General features: G+C 47.2%; 1 protein-coding gene across 4 annotated transcripts in view; it reads left to right on the top strand.

Annotated features, from left to right (window-relative positions):
* The first annotated feature begins 513 nt into the window (after positions 1-513).
* LOC118376433 (chloride channel protein 1-like) overlaps positions 514-20,233 on the top strand; it is a 96,596-nt gene continuing 76,876 nt past the window's right edge. For 2 of the 4 annotated variants that reach the window (XM_052489161.1, XM_052489163.1), the window contains exon 1: positions 514-961. Coding sequence is in view for 2 of the 4 variants with exons in the window: in XM_052489163.1 (XP_052345123.1) it covers positions 911-961 (51 nt within the window). In the remaining 2 variants the exon portion in view is untranslated. The remainder of the gene's footprint in view (positions 962-20,233) is intronic. The other 2 variants (XM_052489160.1, XM_052489162.1) reach the window with 2 other exon arrangements.

Here is a 20,233-nt window from a genome sequence, read left to right as displayed (position 1 = left end):
ACCACCATGCAGTGAGATTAGGTTGTAATGTGGTGGTGTGTGGTCTCCAAAGCAGAGAAGGGTTAAGGGATTGGTGGGGCCGGGCCATTCTCTCTCTCCCTCTCTTTAGGTGGGCCATGTGCCATGCTGTCTCATCTGGCTGAAATGGAAACAGGTGATTTCAGATCAGTAAACATGATTGAGTGAGAACCACTTCAGACTTTTGAGATGAACGCCTACAACCCAGACTGAAAACCATTATATCAGATGGGATAGATGGCAATGTGCGTTATGTTGACTGCTACATCTGGCCTAGTGAAGAGGTATGTTGATACAGCAGGGGGAATGAGGGCTTGGAGCATGTGAGGGTTCGAAGGGATAGCCTTGCATCATTGGCTGATGACGGGGGTGTTAATGTGCACCTACCCTCACGTTGCAGGGGTAGCCCTGTGGGGGGTGGCATCACCCTCACCCCTGCCTGTCCAAACAAAAACACCCATCAAAAAACAAAGATCTAATGGCCCATGGGTCTAGCTGGCCTGCTCACGGGGACAAGAGGCTTGTATGCCAGTATCGGTGTCGTTAACGTGAGCCCTGCTGTGTGTGTGATTAGGTGTCTGCTGTTCTAATAAAGGAAAGCGCTGCGTCTGTCTCTGCCTCATATCACTACCAGGAGTCTCTGTACAGACGTCTTTCTGTTGACTGTCTTACAGGACAGGTGGAGGGAACACCGCCTCTGGATCAACTGAACAAGATTGGATCTGAACAAGTGTCAATCTCAAGTGTGTGCACTGAACTGCTGTGTATGTTAGAATGCATATGTAAGAAAGTGTGTACACTCTTGACGTGTGTGTTTGTTTAGCTGAGAGTGTGCGGGTGGAAATGCTGAAGCCACCATCAGGGTTATTTTTGGGTCAGTGACAGCGTGTCAATGGCTGCAGATGCATCGCAAAGGAAGGCTCTGAGATACCAACAGACCCTGGTAGGTCTCTGTCAGTCTGTCCACTTCTCTCGCTCTACCTGTCCGAGTGTCCGTCCGTCTCAGTCCATCTCTGTCTCTGCCCGTCTGTACATCTCTCACTCTGCCGTCTGTCCACCTCTCACTCTACCCATCTGTCCACCTCTCACTCTCTGCCCGTCTGTCCACCTCTCACTCTCTACCGTCTGTCCACCTCTCACTCTCTACCGTCTGTCCGCCTCTCACTCTCTGCCCGTCTGTCCACCTCTCACTCTCTACCGTCTGTCCACCTCTCACTCTCTACCTTCTGTCCACCTCTCACTCTCTACCGTCTGTCCACCTCTCACTCTCTACCGTCTGTCCGCCTCTCACTCTCTGCCCGTCTGTCCACATTTCACTCTCTGCCCGTCTGTCCACCTCTCACTCTACCCATCTGTCCACTTCTCACTCTCTGCCCGTCTGTCCACCTCTCACTCTCTACCGTCTGTCCACCTCTCACTCTCTACCGTCTGTCCGCCTCTCACTCTCTGCCCGTCTGTCCACCTCTCACTCTCTACCTTCTGTCCACCTCTCACTCTCTACCGTCTGTCCACCTCTCACTCTCTGCCCATCTGTGCACCTCTCACTCTCTGCCGTCTGTCCACCTCTCACTCTCTACCGTCTGTCCACCTCTCACTCTCTACCGTCTGTCCGCCTCTCACTCTCTGCCCGTCTGTCCACCTCTCACTCTCTGCCCGTCTGTCCACCTCTCACTCTCTGCCCGTCTGTCCACCTCTCACTCTCTGCCCGTCTGTCCACCTCTCACTCTCTACCGTCTGTCCACCTCTCACTCTCTACCGTCTGTCCACCTCTCACTCTCTACCGTCTGTCCACCTCTCACTCTCTGCCCGTCTGTCCACCTTTCACTCTCTGCCCGTCTGTCCACCTCTCACTCTCTACCGTCTGTCCGCCTCTCACTCAGCCCGTCTGTCCACCTCTCACTCTCTACGTCTGTCCACCTCTCACTCTCTACGTCTGTCCACCTCTCACTCTCTACCGTCTGTCCACCTCTCACTCTCTACCGTCTGTCCACCTCTCACTCTCTGCCCGTCTGTCCACCTCTCACTCTCTGCCCATCTGTGCACCTCTCACTCTCTGCCGTCTGTCCACCTCTCACTCTATCCGTCTGTCCACCTCTCACTCTCTGCCCGTCTGTCCACCTCTCACTCTCTACCGTCTGTCCACCTCTCACTCTCTACCGTCTGTCCACCTCTCACTCTCTGCCCGTCTGTCCACCTCTCACTCTCTACCGTCTGTGCACCTCTCACTCTCTACCGTCTGTCCACCTCTCACTCTCTACCGTCTGTCCACCTCTCACTCTCTGCCCGTCTGTCCACCTCTCACTCTCTACCCGTCTGTCCACCTCTCACTCTCTACCCGTCTGTCCACCTCTCACTCTACCCGTCTGTCCACCTCTCACTCTCTGCCCGTCTGTCCACCTCTCACTCTCTACCGTCTGTCCACCTCTCACTCTCTACCGTCTGTCCACCTCTCACTCTCTGCCCGTCTGTCCACCTCTCACTCTCTACCGTCTGTGCACCTCTCACTCTCTACCGTCTGTCCACCTCTCACTCTCTACCGTCTGTCCACCTTTCACTCTCTGCCCGTCTGTCCACCTCTCACTCTCTACCCGTCTGTCCACCTCTCACTCTCTACCCGTCTGTCCACCTCTCACTCTCTACCGTCTGTCCACCTCTCACTCTCTGCCCGTCTGTCCACCTCTCACTCTCTACCCGTCTGTCCACCTCTCACTCTCTACCCGTCTGTCCACCTCTCACTCTCTGCCCGTCTGTCCACCTCTCACTCTCTACCCGTCTGTCCACCTCTCACTCTCTACCGTCTGTCCACCTCTCACTCTCTACCGTCTGTCCACCTTTCACTCTCTGCCCGTCTGTCCACCTTTCACTCTCTGCCCGTCTGTCCACCTCTCACTCTCTACCCGTCTGTCCACCTCTCACTCTCTGCCCGTCTGTCCACCTCTCACTCTCTACCCGTCTGTCCACCTCTCACTCTCTGCCCGTCTGTCCACCTCTCACTCTCTGCCCGTCTGTGCACCTCTCACTCTCTACCGTCTGTCCACCTCTCACTCTCTACCGTCTGTCCACCTCTCACTCTCTGCCCGTCTGTCCACCTCTCACTCTCTACCGTCTGTCCACCTCTCACTCTCTACCGTCTGTCCACCTCTCACTCTCTGCCCGTCTGTCCACCTCTCACTCTCTACCGTCTGTGCACCTCTCACTCTCTACCGTCTGTCCACCTCTCACTCTCTACCGTCTGTCCACCTCTCACTCTCTGCCCGTCTGTCCACCTCTCACTCTCTACCCGTCTGTCCACCTCTCACTCTCTACCCGTCTGTCCACCTCTCACTCTACCCGTCTGTCCACCTCTCACTCTCTGCCCGTCTGTCCACCTCTCACTCTCTACCGTCTGTCCACCTCTCACTCTCTACCGTCTGTCCACCTCTCACTCTCTGCCCGTCTGTCCACCTCTCACTCTCTACCGTCTGTGCACCTCTCACTCTCTACCGTCTGTCCACCTCTCACTCTCTACCGTCTGTCCACCTCTCACTCTCTGCCCGTCTGTCCACCTCTCACTCTCTACCGTCTGTCCACCTCTCACTCTCTACCGTCTGTCCACCTCTCACTCTCTGCCCGTCTGTCCACCTCTCACTCTCTACCGTCTGTGCACCTCTCACTCTCTACCGTCTGTCCACCTCTCACTCTCTACCGTCTGTCCACCTCTCACTCTCTGCCCGTCTGTCCACCTCTCACTCTCTACCCGTCTGTCCACCTCTCACTCTCTACCCGTCTGTCCACCTCTCACTCTACCCGTCTGTCCACCTCTCACTCTCTGCCCGTCTGTCCACCTCTCACTCTCTACCGTCTGTCCACCTCTCACTCTCTACCGTCTGTCCACCTCTCACTCTCTGCCCGTCTGTCCACCTCTCACTCTCTACCGTCTGTGCACCTCTCACTCTCTACCGTCTGTCCACCTCTCACTCTCTACCGTCTGTCCACCTCTCACTCTCTGCCCGTCTGTCCACCTCTCACTCTCTACCCGTCTGTCCACCTCTCACTCTCTACCCGTCTGTCCACCTCTCACTCTCTACCGTCTGTCCACCTCTCACTCTCTGGCCGTCTGTCCACCTCTCACTCTCTACCCGTCTGTCCACCTCTCACTCTCTACCCGTCTGTCCACCTCTCACTCTCTGCCCGTCTGTCCACCTCTCACTCTCTACCGTCTGTCCACCTCTCACTCTCTACCGTCTGTCCACCTCTCACTCTCTGCCCGTCTGTCCACCTCTCACTCTCTACCGTCTGTGCACCTCTCACTCTCTGCCCGTCTGTCCACCTCTCACTCTCTACCCGTCTGTCCACCTTTCACACTCTGCCCGTCTGTCCACCTCTCACTCTCTACCCGTCTGTCCACCTTTCACTCTCTGCCCGTCTGTCCACCTTTCACTCTCTGCCCGTCTGTCCACCTCTCACTCTCTACCCGTCTGTCCACCTCTCACTCTCTGCCCGTCTGTCCACCTCTCACTCTCTACCCGTCTGTCCACCTCTCACTCTCTGCCCGTCTGTCCACCTCTCACTCTCTGCCCGTCTGTGCACCTCTCACTCTCTGCCGTCTGTCCACCTCTCACTGTACCCGTCTGTCCACCTTTCACTCTCTGCCCGTCTGTCCACCTCTCACTCTCTACCCATCTGTCCACCTCTCACTCTCTACCCGTCTGTCCACCTCTCACTCTACCCGTCTGTCCACCTCTCACTCTCTGCCCGTCTGTCCACCTCTCACTCTCTACCGTCTGTCCACCTCTCACTCTCTACCGTCTGTCCACCTCTCACTCTCTGCCCGTCTGTCCACCTCTCACTCTCTACCGTCTGTCCACCTCTCACTCTCTACCTGTCTGTCCACCTCTCACTCTCTGCCCGTCTGTCCACCTCTCACTCTCTACCGTCTGTCCACCTCTCACTCTCTGCCCGTCTGTCCACCTCTCACTCTCTACCGTCTGTCCACCTCTCACTCTCTACCTGTCTGTCCACCTCTCACTCTCTGCCCGTCTGTCCACCTCTCACTCTCTACCCGTCTGTCCACCTTTCACTCTCTGCCCGTCTGTCCACCTCTCACTCTCTACCCGTCTGTCCACCTTTCTCTCTGCCCGTCTGTCCACCTTTCACTCTCTGCCCGTCTGTCCACCTCTCACTCTCTACCCGTCTGTCCACCTCTCACTCTCTGCCCGTCTGTCCACCTCTCACTCTCTACCCGTCTGTCCACCTCTCACTCTCTGCCCGTCTGTCCACCTCTCACTCTCTGCCCGTCTGTGCACCTCTCACTCTCTGCCGTCTGTCCACCTCTCACTCTACCCGTCTGTCCACCTTTCACTCTCTGCCCGTCTGTCCACCTCTCACTCTCTACCCGTCTGTCCACCTTTCACTCTCTGCCCGTCTGTCCACCTTTCACTCTCTGCCCATCTGTCCACCTCTCACTCTCTGCCCGTCTGTCCACCTCTCACTCTCTGCCCGTCTGTCCATCCGTCCACTTCTCTCTCATTTGCAAATCAAATGTTATTTGTGACAACTTGTATAGACTTTACCATGAAATGCTTTCTTATGAGCCCTTCCCAACAAGGCAAAACAATCCAAATTGTAACACAAGGAATAAAATAAAATACAAGAATGGATCTATATACAGGAGTACCAGTAACAGATCAAGAATGGAGCTATATACAGGGAGTACTAGTACCAGATCAATGTGCAGAGGTACAAGGTATTTGAGGTAGATATGTACATGATGGCAAGGTAAAGTGACTGTGCTTCAGAATAAATAATAATGAGATAAAATAAAGAACAGAGGAGCAGCAGCAAATTATGTGTATTGTGTATGTATGTGTGTTTGTGTTGTGTTGGTCTGCATGTCTGTGCTTGTGAGTATGTGTGGGAGTGTCAATGTAATGTGTGTGAGTTAGTGTTTGTATACACTATTTAGTCGAGTGTGTGTGCGTATGGTCAGTGCAAGATAGTCAATAGTCAAATGCAGATAGTTTGAGTGCCATTCTTATGGCTTACGGGTAGAAGCTGACTCAGAGCCTATTGGTCCAAGAGCCAGTGCTCCAGTACCATTTGCCCGGACGGTAGCAGAGTGAACATTCTATGGCTTGGGTGGCTGGAGTCTTTGGTAATTTTTTGGTCCTTTCCCTGACACCACCTGATATAGAGGGCCACAGTAATGTACTGGACTGACCGCACCACTCTTGTCAGCCTCCTGAGGCTGTGATGTGGGCACCAAGGAACTTGAAGCTGGCTGTCTCTGTCCCTCAGTCTCTCTGTCTCTCTGTCTCTCTCTCTCTCTCTCTCTCTTTCTCTGACCTCAATAATGTTCTGTGTTATGAGCTTGTCTGTTCTGCTGGTGTGATGACATAAATATCTGACGCTGTAGAGAACCTAGTCCTCCCTCGTTCTCTCCTGGCCTGTCTTCAATAAGAGAATCTGAATTCTCGTTGCTTCATCATGTATGAGATTTCATGGCCCCCCATTCATCTGAGTATACTGAGTATACCAAACATTAGGAACACCTTCCTAATATTGAGTTGCACCCTCATCCTCCCCCCCCCCCTTTTGCCCTTGGAACAGCTTCAATTTCTCCGATGTGGCAAGATGGCGCTGACAGACATTGCAGCTTTGCAGTATTTAGTTTTTGTGTTATTACATACAGCCGGAAATAACTTTTGGATATCAGAGCGACGGTATATCATCAATACGACTTTCCCGAATTGGATCCTTTGTTTCTACCCCCCAGGGCAATTTAAGTTATCCCAGAGGCTGCTCCAAGACCCTGCCGGCGGAGAAGAGGTATTCGGAGTGGACTTCTAGTCCGACTCAGGAGGCAGGCACACCATCCACCACTTCCAAGTATATTACTCGCTTATTTTCAGTCTCTGGACAATAAAGTAGACGAGCTCAGGGCGAGGAACCCCTTCCACGAAGACACCACGGACTGTAACATACTCTGTTTCCGGAATCATGGCTCTCTCGGGATATACTTTCTCCGTCCATATAGCCAGCTGGGTTCTCAGTACATCGCACAGACAGGAATAAAGAACTCTCCGGGAAGAAGTGGGTGATTGTGTGATATTGTGATAACAAACAGAAACTCAAGTCCTTTTGTTCCCCCGACCTAGAATACCTCACAATCAAATACAGACCGTATTACCTCTAAAGAGAATTCTCTTTGGTTATAGTCACAGCCATGTATATTCCCCCTCAAGCCGATACCACGGCCGCCCTCAAGGAACTACACTGGACTTTATGCAAACTGGAAAGCACATATCTTGAGGCCGCATTTATTGTAGCTGGGGATTTTAACAAAGCAAATTTGAGGAAAACGCTACCGAAGTTCTATCAACACATTTACTGTAGTACTCGCTCTGCTAAAACACTTGACCACTGCTACTCCCCCTTTCGAGATGCCTACAAGGTCCTCCCCCACCCTCCTTTTGGCAAATCAGATCACAACTCCATTTTGCTCTTCCCTTCCTATAGTCAGAAACTCAAGCAGGATGTACCCGTGCTAAGGTCGATTTAACGCTGGTCTGACCAATCGGAAATCAAGCTTCAAGATTGATTTGATCACGCCGCCTGGATATGTTCTGGCTACCCTTTGAGAATAACATTGAAGTATACACAGACACGGTGACTGAGTTCTTCAGGAAGTGTATAGGGGATGTTGTTCTCACTGTTACTATTAAAACCTAACCAGAAACCATGGATAGATGGCAGCATTCGCGCAAACTGAAAGCACGAACCACCACATTTAACAATGGCAAGGTGACTGGGAATATGGTAGAATACAAACAGTGTAGTTATTCCCTCCATAAGGCAATCAAACAGGCAAAATGTCAGTACAGAAAGAAAGTGGAGTCACAATTCAACGGCTCAGACATGAGACGTATGTGGCAGGGTCTACAGACAATCACGGACTACGAAGGTAAAAACGAGCCACGTCACGAACAGTGACGTCTTGCTTTCAGACAAGCTAAATACCTTCTTCGCCCGCTCTGGGGCTTAGACTCAGTACGTTTTATTAACAATGGTGCAGGCTCCACCAAGTCCTCACACTTGGGCAACTCAGATATGTTGTTATGCTTTTATTGTTGATCTCTGGTAACGTGCGAACAAACCCTGGGCCGGTAGATACCATCTCTACCGACTCTCTATGATTTTAAAAACAGAGCAGATTTTGGCCTCTTGCATGTTAACGTCAGAAGTCTATTTCCAACAATAGACATGATTAGAAAATGGGCCAAAATGACAAATGTAGATGTAATGGTTTTATCAGAAACTTGGCTAAATAAATCTGAGTCAGATAATGGGTACAGGGTTTTAACAATGATCAGATGAGTAAAGTAGGGTGGATTGCAATTTATGTGAAATCTGAGTTTAACACCTCTGAAATTCTCTCGATTTCCAAAAGCCAAACATTTTGAATTGCTTGCGGTTAAAGTGAACATATATAAGGACTCCCACATCACTGTAGTCGGCTGCTACAGACCGCCCTCTGCTTCGGGACATGCTCTCAACTCTCTTTCTGATGTCCTGCATGCTTAATCACTCTGAATTCATTATTTTAGGAGATTTGAACTGGGACATGCTTACATCTGTATGGAACTCTTTTAAAGAACTGTGTGACTCTCTGAATCTCGCTCAATGAATTAATGCACCTACAAGACCGAATCCAAGAGCACCTAACAAATCAACGCTATTGGACATTATTCTAACGAAGACCCCTCACAAATACACATCGACTGGGATATTCTGTAATGATGTCAGTGATCACTGTGCAATTACTTGTGTTAGAAATACAAAAATGACCAAAGCCAAACCCCGTTATATTTTTAAACAACATTTTAGACAATTTGATGAGCAATCATTCTTACATGATCTGTACCATAATTTTTTTATTTTATTTTATTTTATTCACCTTTATTTAACCAGGTAGGCTAGTTGAGAACAAGTTCTCATTTGCAACTGCGACCTGGCCAAGATAAAGCTTAGCAGTGTGAACAGACAACACAGAGTTACACATGGAGTAAACAAGTCCTTCTGTAGCTCAGTTGGTAGAGCATGGCGCTTGTAACGCCAGGGTAGTGGGTTCGATCCCCGGGACCACCCATACGTAGAATGTATGCACACATGACTGTAAGTCGCTTTGGATAAAAGCGTCTGCTAAATGGCATATATTATTATTATTATATTATTATTAACAAGTCAATAACACAGTAGAAAAAAAGGGGAGTCTATATACAATGTGTGCAAAAGGCATGAGGAGGTAGGCGAATAATTACAATTTTGCAGATTAACACTGGAGTGATAAATGATCAGATGGTCATGTACAGGTAGAGATATTGGTGTGCAAAAGAGCATAAAAGTAAATAAATAAAAACAGTGTGGGGATGAGGTAGGTGAAAATGGGTGGGCTATTTACCAATAGACTATGTACAGCTGCAGCGATCGGTTAGCTGCTCAGATAGCTGATGTTTGAAGTTGGTGAGGGAGATAAAAGTCTCCAACTTCAGCGATTTTTGCAATTCGTTCTAGTCACAGGCAGCAGAGTACTGGAACGAAAGGCGGCCAAATGAGGTGTGGGCTTTAGGGATGATCAGTGAGACACCTGCTGGAGCGCGTGCTACGGATGGGTGTTGCCATCGTGACCAGTGAACTGAGACAAGGCGGAGCTTTACCTAGCATGGACTTGTAGATGACCTGGAGCCAGTGGGTCTGGCGACGAATATGTAGCGAGGGCCAGCCGACTAGAGCATACAAGTCGCAGTGGTGGGTGGTATAAGGTGCTTTAGTGACAAAACGGATGGCACTGTGATAAACTGCATCCAGTTTGCTGAGTAGAGTGTTGGAAGCAATTTTGTAGATGACATCGCCGAAGTCCAGGATCGGTAGGATAGTCAGTTTTACTAGGGTAAGCTTGGCGGCGTGAGTGAAGGAGGCTTTGTTGCGGAATAGAAAGCCAACTCTTGATTTGATTTTCGATTGGAGATGTTTGATATGAGTCTGGAAGGAGAGTTTGCAGTCTAGCCAGACACCTAGGTACTTATAGATGTCCACATATTCAAGGTCGGAACCATCCAGGGTGGTGATGCTAGTCGGGCATGCGGGTGCAGGCAGCGATCGGTTGAAAAGCATGCGTTTGGTTTTACTAGCGTTTAAGAGCAGTCGGAGGCCACGGAAGGAGTGTTGTATGGCATTGAAGCTCGTTTGGAGGTTAGATAGCACAGTGTCCAATGACATCTGCTATCTGGATTTGGGTAAAGGAGAACCTGGAGAGGCTTGGGTGAGGAGCTGCGGGGGGGTCGGAGCTGTTGGCCGAGGTTGGAGTAGCCAGGCGGAAGGCATGGCCAGCCGTTGAGAAATGCTTGTTGAAGTTTTCGATAATCATGGATTTATCGGTGGTGACCGTGTTACCTAGCCTCAGTGCAGTGGGCAGCTGGGAGGAGGTGCTCTTGTTCTCCATGGACTTCACAGTGTCTCAGAACTTTTTGGAGTTGGAGCTACAGGATGCAAACTTCTGCCTGAAGAAGCTGGCCTTAGCTTTCCTGACTGACTGCGTGTATTGGTTCCTGACTTCCCTGAACAGTTGCATATCGCGGGGACTATTCGATGCTATTGCAGTCCACCACAGGATGTTTTTGTGCTGGTCGAGGGCAGTCAGGTCTGGAGTGAACCAAGGGCTGTATCTGTTCTTAGTTCTGCATTTTTTGAACGGAGCATGCTTATCTAAAATGGTGAGGAAGTTACTTTTAAAGAATGACCAGGCATCCTCAACTGACGGGATGAGGTCAATGTCCTTCCAGGATGCCCGGGCCAGGTCGATTAGAAAGGCCTGCTCACAGAAGTGTTTTAGGGAGCGTTTGACAGTGATGAGGGGTGGTCGTTTGACTGCGGCTCCGTAGCGGATACAGGCAATGAGGCAGTGATTGCTGAGATCCTGGTTGAAGACAGCGGAGGTGTATTTGGAGGGCCAGTTGGTCAGGATGACGTCTATGAGGGTGCCCTTGCTTACAGAGTTAGGGTTGTACCTGGTGGGTTCCTTGATGATTTGTGTGAGATTGAGGGCATCTAGCTTAGATTGTAGGACTGCCGGGGTGTTAAGCATATCCCAGTTTAGGTCACCTAACAGAACAAACTCTGAAGCTAGATGGGGGGAGATCAATTCACAAATGGTGTCCAGGGCACAGCTGGGAGCAGGCGGCAACAGTGAGAGACTTATTTCTGGAGAGAGTAATTTTCAAAATTAGTAGTTCGAACTGTTTGGGTATGGACCTGGAAAGTATGACATTACTTTGCAGGCTATCTCTGCAGTAGACTGCAACTCCTCCCCCTTTGGCAGTTCTATCTTGACGGAAGATGTTATAGTTGGGTATGGAAATCTCAGAATTTTTGGTGGCCTTCCTGAGCCAGGATTCAGACACGGCAAGGACATCAGGGTTAGCAGAGTGTGCTAAAGCAGTGAGTAAAACAAACTTAGGGAGGAGGCTTCTGATGTTGACATGCATGAAACCAAGGCTTTTTCGATCACAGAAGTCAACAAATGAGGGCGCCTGGGGACATGCAGGGCCTGGGTTTACCTCCACATCACCCGCGGAACAGAGAAGGAGTAGTATGAGGGTGCGGCTAAAGGCTATCAGAACTGGTCACCTAGAGCATTGGGGACAGAGAATAAGAGGAGCAGGTTTCTGGGCATGGTAGAATATATTCAGGGCATAATGCGCAGACAGGGGTATGGTGGGGTGCGGGTACAGCGGAGGTAAGCCCAGGCACTGGGTGATGATGAGAGAGGTTGTATCTCTGGACATGCTGGTTGTAATGGGTGAGGTCACCGCATGTGTGGGAGGTGGGACAAACGACGTATCAGGGGTATGAAGAGTGGAACTAGGGGCTCCATTGTGAACTAAAACAATGATAACTAACCTGAGCAACAGTATACAAGGCATATTGACATTTGAGAGAGACATACAGCGAGGCATAAAGTAATCACAGGTGTTGAATTGGGAAAGCTAGCTAAAACAGTAGGTGAGACAACAACAGCTAATCAGCTAGCACAACAACAGCAGGTAAAATGGCGTTGACTAGGCAACGGGGCCGACAGATAAAACAAGCAGAATGGAGTACCGTGATTAATGGACAGTCCAGCGTGCATCAGCTATGTAGCCAAGTGATCAGTGTCCAGGGGGCAGTGGTGGATGGGGCAGGGAAGCTGGACTGGCGAGTGTTATCCAGGTTAAAAAAAACTAACAATGACTAAATAGCTTGTAGCTAGTTAGCTGGTTAGCTTCTGGGGGTTCTTGAGTGTGTTCTAAAAATTAAAAATAATAGCGATTCCGTATCACATTGGGTGAGGCAGGTTTCCGGGCTTTTAACAAGAACTTCATATCTGCTGGGTCAGTTTTTGATAATGGTGAGGCCCAGGCCTCTAATGTAAACTCGGTTACAGTCAACTATGATATAGGCCCTCATGTGAACCATTTTAACTTTGAGCCTGTTTCTTATACTGAGGTCTATAAAGCACTAAAGGCAATATACACTAAAAAGTCTGCAGGTCCAGAATACCTGGACCGCTACCTCTTAACTTCTTGGTGACAGGGGGCAGTATTTTCACGTCCGGAAGAAATGCATGCCCAAATTCAACTGCCTGCTACTCATCCCCAGAAGATAAGATATGCATATTATTTGAATCATGTCTGTGAGTATAACATAACTTATTTAGCAGGGGAAACCCTGAGGTCACTCTCTTTTCAATGGGCTTTCATTGGGAATACAGATATCTAAGGGACCTTCTTGCAGTTCCTATTGCTTCCACTGGATGTCAACAGTCTTTAGATATTGGTTGAGGTTTTTCCTTTGTGTAATGAAGAAGTATGGCCATCTTGAACGAGGGTCACTTGAAGTGTACTGTTAGATAAAGGCGCGTGACCAGAAAGCATGCTTCAGTTTGTTTTCTTCCTGTATTGAACACAGATCATCTCGTCTTCAATTTTATCGATTATTTACGTAAAAAAATACCCAAAGTTGTATTACAAAAGTCGTTTGAAATGTTTTGGCAAAGTTTACAGGTAACTTTTGAGATATTTTGTAGTCACGTTGAGCAAGTTGGAACCAGTGTTTTTCTGGATCAAACGCGCCAAATAAATGGACATTTTGGATATATATTGACGGAATTAATCGAACAAAAGGACCATTTGTGATGTTTATGGGACATATTGGAGTGCCAACAAAAGAAGCTCGTCAAAGGTAAGGCATGAATTATATTTTTATTTCTGCATTTTGTGACGCACCTGAAAGGTTGAAATATGCTTTCTCTCTTTGTTTACTGTGGTGCTATCCTCAGATAATAGCATCGTTTGCTTTCGCCGAAAAGCCTTTTTGAAATCTGACATGTTGGCTGGATTCACAACAAGTGTAGCTTTAATGTGCTATCTTTCATGTGGGATTTAATGAAAGTTTGATTTTTATAGCAATTTATTTGAATTTGGCGCTCTGCATTTTCTCTGGCTTTTGGCCAGGTGGGACACTAGCGTCCCACATATCCCAGAGAGGTTAAAGATAGCAGCTGATATTATTACTGAACCTGTGGCTCACATTTTCAACTTGAGTCTCTTGACCAATTCCATACCCAGCATTTGGAAATCAGCTTATGTCCTCTCACTACTAAAGGGTGGAGATCCATCAGATGCATCCTGTCTCTAAACTCCCTATCCTGGTCAAAATCTATGAATCCCTAGTGAACTCCCTAAGAACATACTGAGCGGGGTTCAGTCTGGCTTTAGATCGGGGCACAGCACCACAACTGCAGCTATGGCAGTGGGTGGCAAACGACATCATTAATGCACTTGATAAAAAGCAATATTGTGCTGCTCTGTTTGTGGATTTATCAAAGGCCTTTGATTCAGTTGACCATTAATTGTTGCTAGCTAGACTAAAGGGGCAGGAGCTTGGTTTGGAACTATCTTTCTGACAGACACAGTGTGTATATACTGATAATCACAACTCTAGCTTTCTTGAGATTAATAGAGGTGTGTCCCAGGGTTCCATTTTAGCTCCAATTTTTATTAATGATTTGGGAAATGGGATGCAACCAGCGAAGTTACATTTATAAGCAGATGATACAGTTACAGTTGAAGTCAGAAGTTTACATACATTTAGGTTGGAGTAATTTAAACTAGTTTTTCAACCACTCCACAAATTTCTTGTTAACAAACTATAGTTTTGGCAAGTCAGTTAGGACATCTACTTTGTGCATGACACAAATCATTTTTCCAACAATTGTTTACAGACAGATTATTTCACTTATAATTCACTGTATCACAATTCCAGTGCGTCAAAAGTTTACATACAATAAGTTGACTGTGCCTTTAAACAGCTTGGAACATTCCCGAACATTATGTCATGGCTTTAGAAGCTTCTGATAGGCTAATTGACATCATTTGAGTCAATTGGAGGTGTACCTGTGGATGTATTTCAAGGCCTACCTTCAAACTCAGTACCTCTTTGCTTGACATCATGGGAAATCAAAAGAAATTAGCCAGGACCTCAAAACAAAATTGTAGACTTCCACAAATCTGGTTCATCCTTGGGAACAATTTCCAAACGTTACCACGTTCATCTGTACAAACAATAGTACGCAAGTATAAACACCATGGGACCACGTAGCCGTCATACCGCTCAGGAAAGAGATACGTTCTGTCTCCGAGAGATGAACGTACTTTGGTGCCGAAAAGTGCAAATCAATCCCAAGAACAGAGTAAAGTTCCCACAGCAAAGGACGTTTTGTCGAAATGTCTTCTGGTCTGATGAAACAAAAATAGAACTCTTTGGCTATCATGACCATTGTTATCTTTGGAGGGAAAAGGGGAGGCTTGCAAAGCCGAAGAACACCATCCCAAACGTGAAGCACGGGGGGTGGCAGCATCATGTTGTGGGGGTCCTTTGCTGCAGGAGGGACTGCTGCACTTCACAAAATAGATGCCTCATGAGGTAGGAAAATGATGTGGATTTATTGGAGCAACATCTCAAGACATCAGTCAGGAAGTTAAAGCTTGTTTGCAAATGGGTCTTCCAAATGGACAATCACCCCAAGCATACTTCCAAAGTTGTGGCAATTTAAAACATTTTTTTTTACCATTATTTAACTAGGCAAGTCAAGAACAAATTCTTATTTTCAATGATGGCCTAGGAACAGTGGGTTAATTGTCTGTTCAGAATGACAGATTTGTACTTTGTCAGCTTGGGGGGTTGAACTTGCAACCTTCCAGTTACTAGTCCAACGCTCTAACCACTACGCTACCCTGCCACCACATGGCTTAAGGCCCTGACCTCAATCCTATAGAACATTTGTGGGCAGAATTGAAAAAGCGTGTGCGAGCAAGGAGGCCTTACAAACCTGACTCAGTTATACGAGCTTTGTCAGGAGGAATGGGCCAAAATTCACCCAACTTATTGTGGGAAGCTTGTGGAAGGCTGCCCAAAATGTTTGACCCAAATTAAACAATTTAAAGGCAATGCTACTAATTGAGTGTATGTAAACTTCTGACCCACTGACAATGTGACAAAATAAATTAAAGCTGAAATAAATCATTCTCTCTACTATTATTCTGACATTTCACATTAAAACAAAGTGGTGATAATAACTCACCTAAAACAGGGAATTTTTATTTGCATTAAATGTCAGGAATTGTGTGAACCTGAGTTTAAATGTATTTGGCTAAGGTGTATGTAAACATCTGACTTCAACTGTATATATTCATGTGCTCCTTCTCTGGTTCAGGCTGTTGAAGAGCTCCAGAATGCTTTTCAGTCACTGCTGGCCTCCCTTTGTGGTCTCAAACTGGTCTTGAATGTACAAAAAACTAAATGCATGACCTTTACCAGAGCTAGATCTCTGCCAGAGAATGTTAGCATTGTCACATCTGGTGGCTTATCCATTGAATTAGTGTCATCCTCCAAATACATATTTGGTTGGATGACAAGTTGTCCTTTAAAGTTCATGTGGATAATCTTGTGACAAAGCTTAAATTGAAATTGGGTTTTATTTTTGTAATAAGGCTTGCTTCCCACTTATGGCTAGAAAGAAGCTTGTTCAGGCCACTTTTCTCTCTGTAGTTGATTATGGTGACTTGTTATATATGCACACAGCCTCCTCTGTCTTACAGAGACTGGACTCTGTTTATCATGCATCCTTGCACTTTATTACAAATGCCAAGTCACTCACTCACCATTGCACATTGTACCAAATGGTTGGTTGGACCTCACTTTATATGTGCAGAAAGATACATTTGTATGTGTTCATCTACAAAGCCCCTTTGGGTGAACTCACTCTTTCCCTCTGTAGTCTGGTCTCCTTCACCACCTGCAGTTACCATACCTGGTCTGCTAGGTGGTTGCTACTTAAAGTCCCCAGGACATTCACAGTATTAGGCAAGACTGCCTTCTCTTCTTGTGCCCCAGACACATGGTATAATCTAAGGTCCATGCTTCATCTAGATAAGTTAGTGCCACTGAATGAATTTTAAATTTTGATGTGAGACTGTTACAGATGAGTGTAAATGCTTTTTAAGGCTGGATCATGTTGTATTGTTGTGTTTTCATTTTGTAATGTATTGATTGTTGCTGCCTTCCTGGCCAGGTCTCGCTTGAAAAAAGAGTCTCTGGGTCTCAATGGGCTTCTCCTGGTTAAATAAAGGTTGAATAAAATTTTAAAAGCACAGTGCCACCAACGCAGCCCTCTCCCAAGGACTGTGGGCTCTTGTTCTCCGTGGCCAGACACGAGTAAGACATTTATGCGTGTTAACCCTCGCTAGGCTGCCAGCCCAGACTGCATCCCTAGCCGTGTCCTCAGAGCATGCTCAGACCAGCTGGCTGGAGTGTTTACAGACATATTCAATCTCTCCCTATCCCGGTCTGCTGTCCCCACTTGCTTCAAGATGTCCACCATCGTTCCTGTACCCAAGAAAGCAAAGATAACTGAACTAAATCACTATCACCCTGAAGCACTCACTTCTGTCATCGTGAAGTGCTTTGAGAGGCAAGTTAAGAATCATATCACTTCTAACTTACCTGACACTCTAGACCCACTTCAATTTGCTTACCGCCCCAATAGGTCCACAGACGATGGAATCGCCATCACATTGCACACTGCCCTATCCCATCTGGACAAGAGGAATACCTACGTACGAATGCTGTTCATTGACTATAGCTCAGCCTTGAACACCACAGTACCCTCCAAGCTCATCATTAAGCTCGGGGCCCTGGGTCTGAACTCCACCCTGTGCAACTGGGTCCTGGACTTTCTGACGGGCCACCCCCAAGTGGTGAAGGTAGGAAACAACATCTCCACTTCGCTGATCCTCAACACATGGGCCCCACAAGGGTGGGTGCTCAGCCCCCTCCTGTACTCCCTGTTCACCCATGACTGGGTGGCCACACATGCCTCCAACTCCATCATCAAGTTTGCAGACAACACAACAGTAGTAGGGCTGATTACCAATAATGACGAGACAGCCTACAGGGAGGAGGTGAGGGCCCTGGTGGTGTGGTGCTAGTAAAACAATCTCTCCCTCAACGTCAACAAAATTAATGAGCTGATTGTGGACTTCAGGAAACTGCAGAGGGAGCGGGTGTTCTTAATGTTTTGTATACTCAGTGTATGGGAAAAGTTAAGATCCCTCTAATTGATATCCATCTCTGGTATGGTGGTCAGAATGCTCCTAAGACTTCAGTCTTGTAAAGCTATCACTGTTTTCATGGATATAAATAGATATTCCTATAGCAGGAAATGTGAGCAGACAGGTTCAATGTATTTATACAGCATCACTTCCCTGTGAACACGTGGAGGGATGAAGTTATGTCCATAAAATAATTATGAATAGAACAGGTGTCCCCATTCAAGTCAATGATGACAAAATGGGTGGACTCGCAGCCATTTTGAGTATACCCATAAGAGCAAAGCAGAAAGTGTACCCATCAATCTGTGCTGTGAATTGTTGAATCAATTCAACTGACATTTCAAAAAATGCATCAAATGAGCAGCATCACTTAGCATCCTTTGAATGAACATTCTACATTACCATGGAAATGATTGCATCACAGTACCAGGCAGGCATTGGGAGTGTACACATGAGTTTACCAGTCTCATTTCCAGGGTTAGAGGTTCCAAGCCAATTCTATTCATTGTATTTCTATGGTCATGTCACCTTCTCCTCAGCTTCATCATTTTAAATCCTCATCAGTGGAGGCTGGTGGGAGGAGCTATAGGAGGACGGGCTCATTGTAATGGATGAATGGTTGGAAAGCTGCCTAAGGCTGCGTCAATTCCCCCTCTTCTCCCTCTCCTTCTCTCTCTGCTCTTACTCTCTTTCCTCTCCTCTTCTCTCTTTCTTTCCCTTGGAGGTGCTAGGATAGAGTTGAGGTCTACCCAAGGTGGCCCCTCTCCTTCCACTGTCCCCCTCCTCTTCTCTCCTGTGTCTTTCCCCTCTCCCTCTTCTCCACCCTCTCTCTGTCTTGGAGGTTGCAGAGACGTGGTGGCCTCTTGCCCAAGGCAAATCCTTAATCCCTGGCCATAGCAGAGTGTCTATGGGACCAGAGGTCAGATAAAAATAAGACATCTAAATTAGTCACACTATTTACAGGCTTAATATCCCCCCACTGGAGGTACCCACGTCTATCACACAGGGATGATCACTGTGTGTGTGTGTGTGTGTGTGTGTGTGTGTGTGTGTGTGTGTGTGTGTGTGTGTGTGTGTGTGTGAGAGAGTGTGTGTTATGATCACTATGGTGGGTTACAGAGGGGGAGAGAAAAGTGGGAGAAGGGTGTGTGGAGCTGTTGAAACTGGTGCACTATCTTAATACTGTTTATTTATTCAATGCCTTGGCACGGCCGGGGATAATTTCCTACGAGATGTTTAAGTAAGCTATCTAAACACCTTCTGAGGATGGTGGACTGGACACACACACACACACACACACACACACACACACACACACACACACACACACACACACACACACACACACACACACACACACACACACACACACACACACACACACACACACACACACACACACACACACACACACATAAACTACCATTCAAAGGTTTGTGGTCACTTCGACATTTCCTTGTTTTTGAAATAAAAGCAAAAATGGTTTTGTCCATTAAAATAACATAAAATTGATCACAAATACAGTGTAGATATTGTTGATGTTGTAAATGACTATTGTAGCTGAAACTGGCTGATTTTTAATGGAATATCTACATAGGCGTACAGAGGCCCATTATCAGCAACCATCACTTCTGTGTTCCAATGGCACATTGTGTTAGCTAATCCAAGTTTATAATTTTAAAAGGCTAATTAACCATTAGAAAACTATTTTGCAATTATGTTAGCACAGCTGTTAAACTGTTGTTCTGACTAAAGAAGCAATAAAACTGGCCTTCTTTAGAGTAGTTGAGTATCTGGAGCATCAGCATTTATGGGTTTCGATTACAGGCTCAAAATGGTCAGAAACAAACTTCCTTCTGAAACTCTCTTCTTGTTCTGAGAAATGAAGGCTATTCCATGTAAGAAATTGCCAAAAAAACTGAAGATCTCGTACAACGCTGTGTACTACTCCCTTCACAGAAACAGACACCTCACAAGTCCTCAACTGGCCAGCATCCTGGACTCGCCTCTTCAGTAGACTATAGTCAGTCAGTAGACTATAGTCAGTCAGTAGGCTATAGTCAGTCAGTAGGCTATAGTCAGTCAGTAGACTATAGTCAGTCAGTAGACTATAGTCAGTCAGTAGGCTATAGTCTGGGGCAGTAGACTATAGTCTGGGGCAGTAGACTATAGTCTGGGGCAGTAGACTATAGTCTGGGGCAGTAGACTATAGTCAGTCAGTAGACTATAGTCAGTCAGTAGGCTATAGTCTGGGGCAGGCTATAGTCTGGGTCAGTAGACTAAAACAAGAGGGGTCTGGGTCAGTCTGGGTCAGTAGACTAAAACAAGAGGCTCCCACGCTGAGGTCTGTCCAACGCTGGTCAGACCAAGCTGACTCTACACTCCAAGACTGCTTCCATCACGTGGACTGGGACATGTTTCGTATTGCGTCAGATGGGAATATTGACGAATACGCTGATTCGGTGTGCGAGTTCATTAGAACGTGCGTCGAAGATGTCGTTCCCATAGCAACGATAAAAACATTCCCT

This window comes from Oncorhynchus keta, chromosome 31 (assembly GCF_023373465.1).
Source record: "Oncorhynchus keta strain PuntledgeMale-10-30-2019 chromosome 31, Oket_V2, whole genome shotgun sequence".
Taxonomy (NCBI): domain Eukaryota; kingdom Metazoa; phylum Chordata; class Actinopteri; order Salmoniformes; family Salmonidae; genus Oncorhynchus; species Oncorhynchus keta.
The sequence above is the reverse complement of the archived record's forward strand: the minus strand, read 5'-3'. Positions and strand labels throughout refer to the sequence as shown.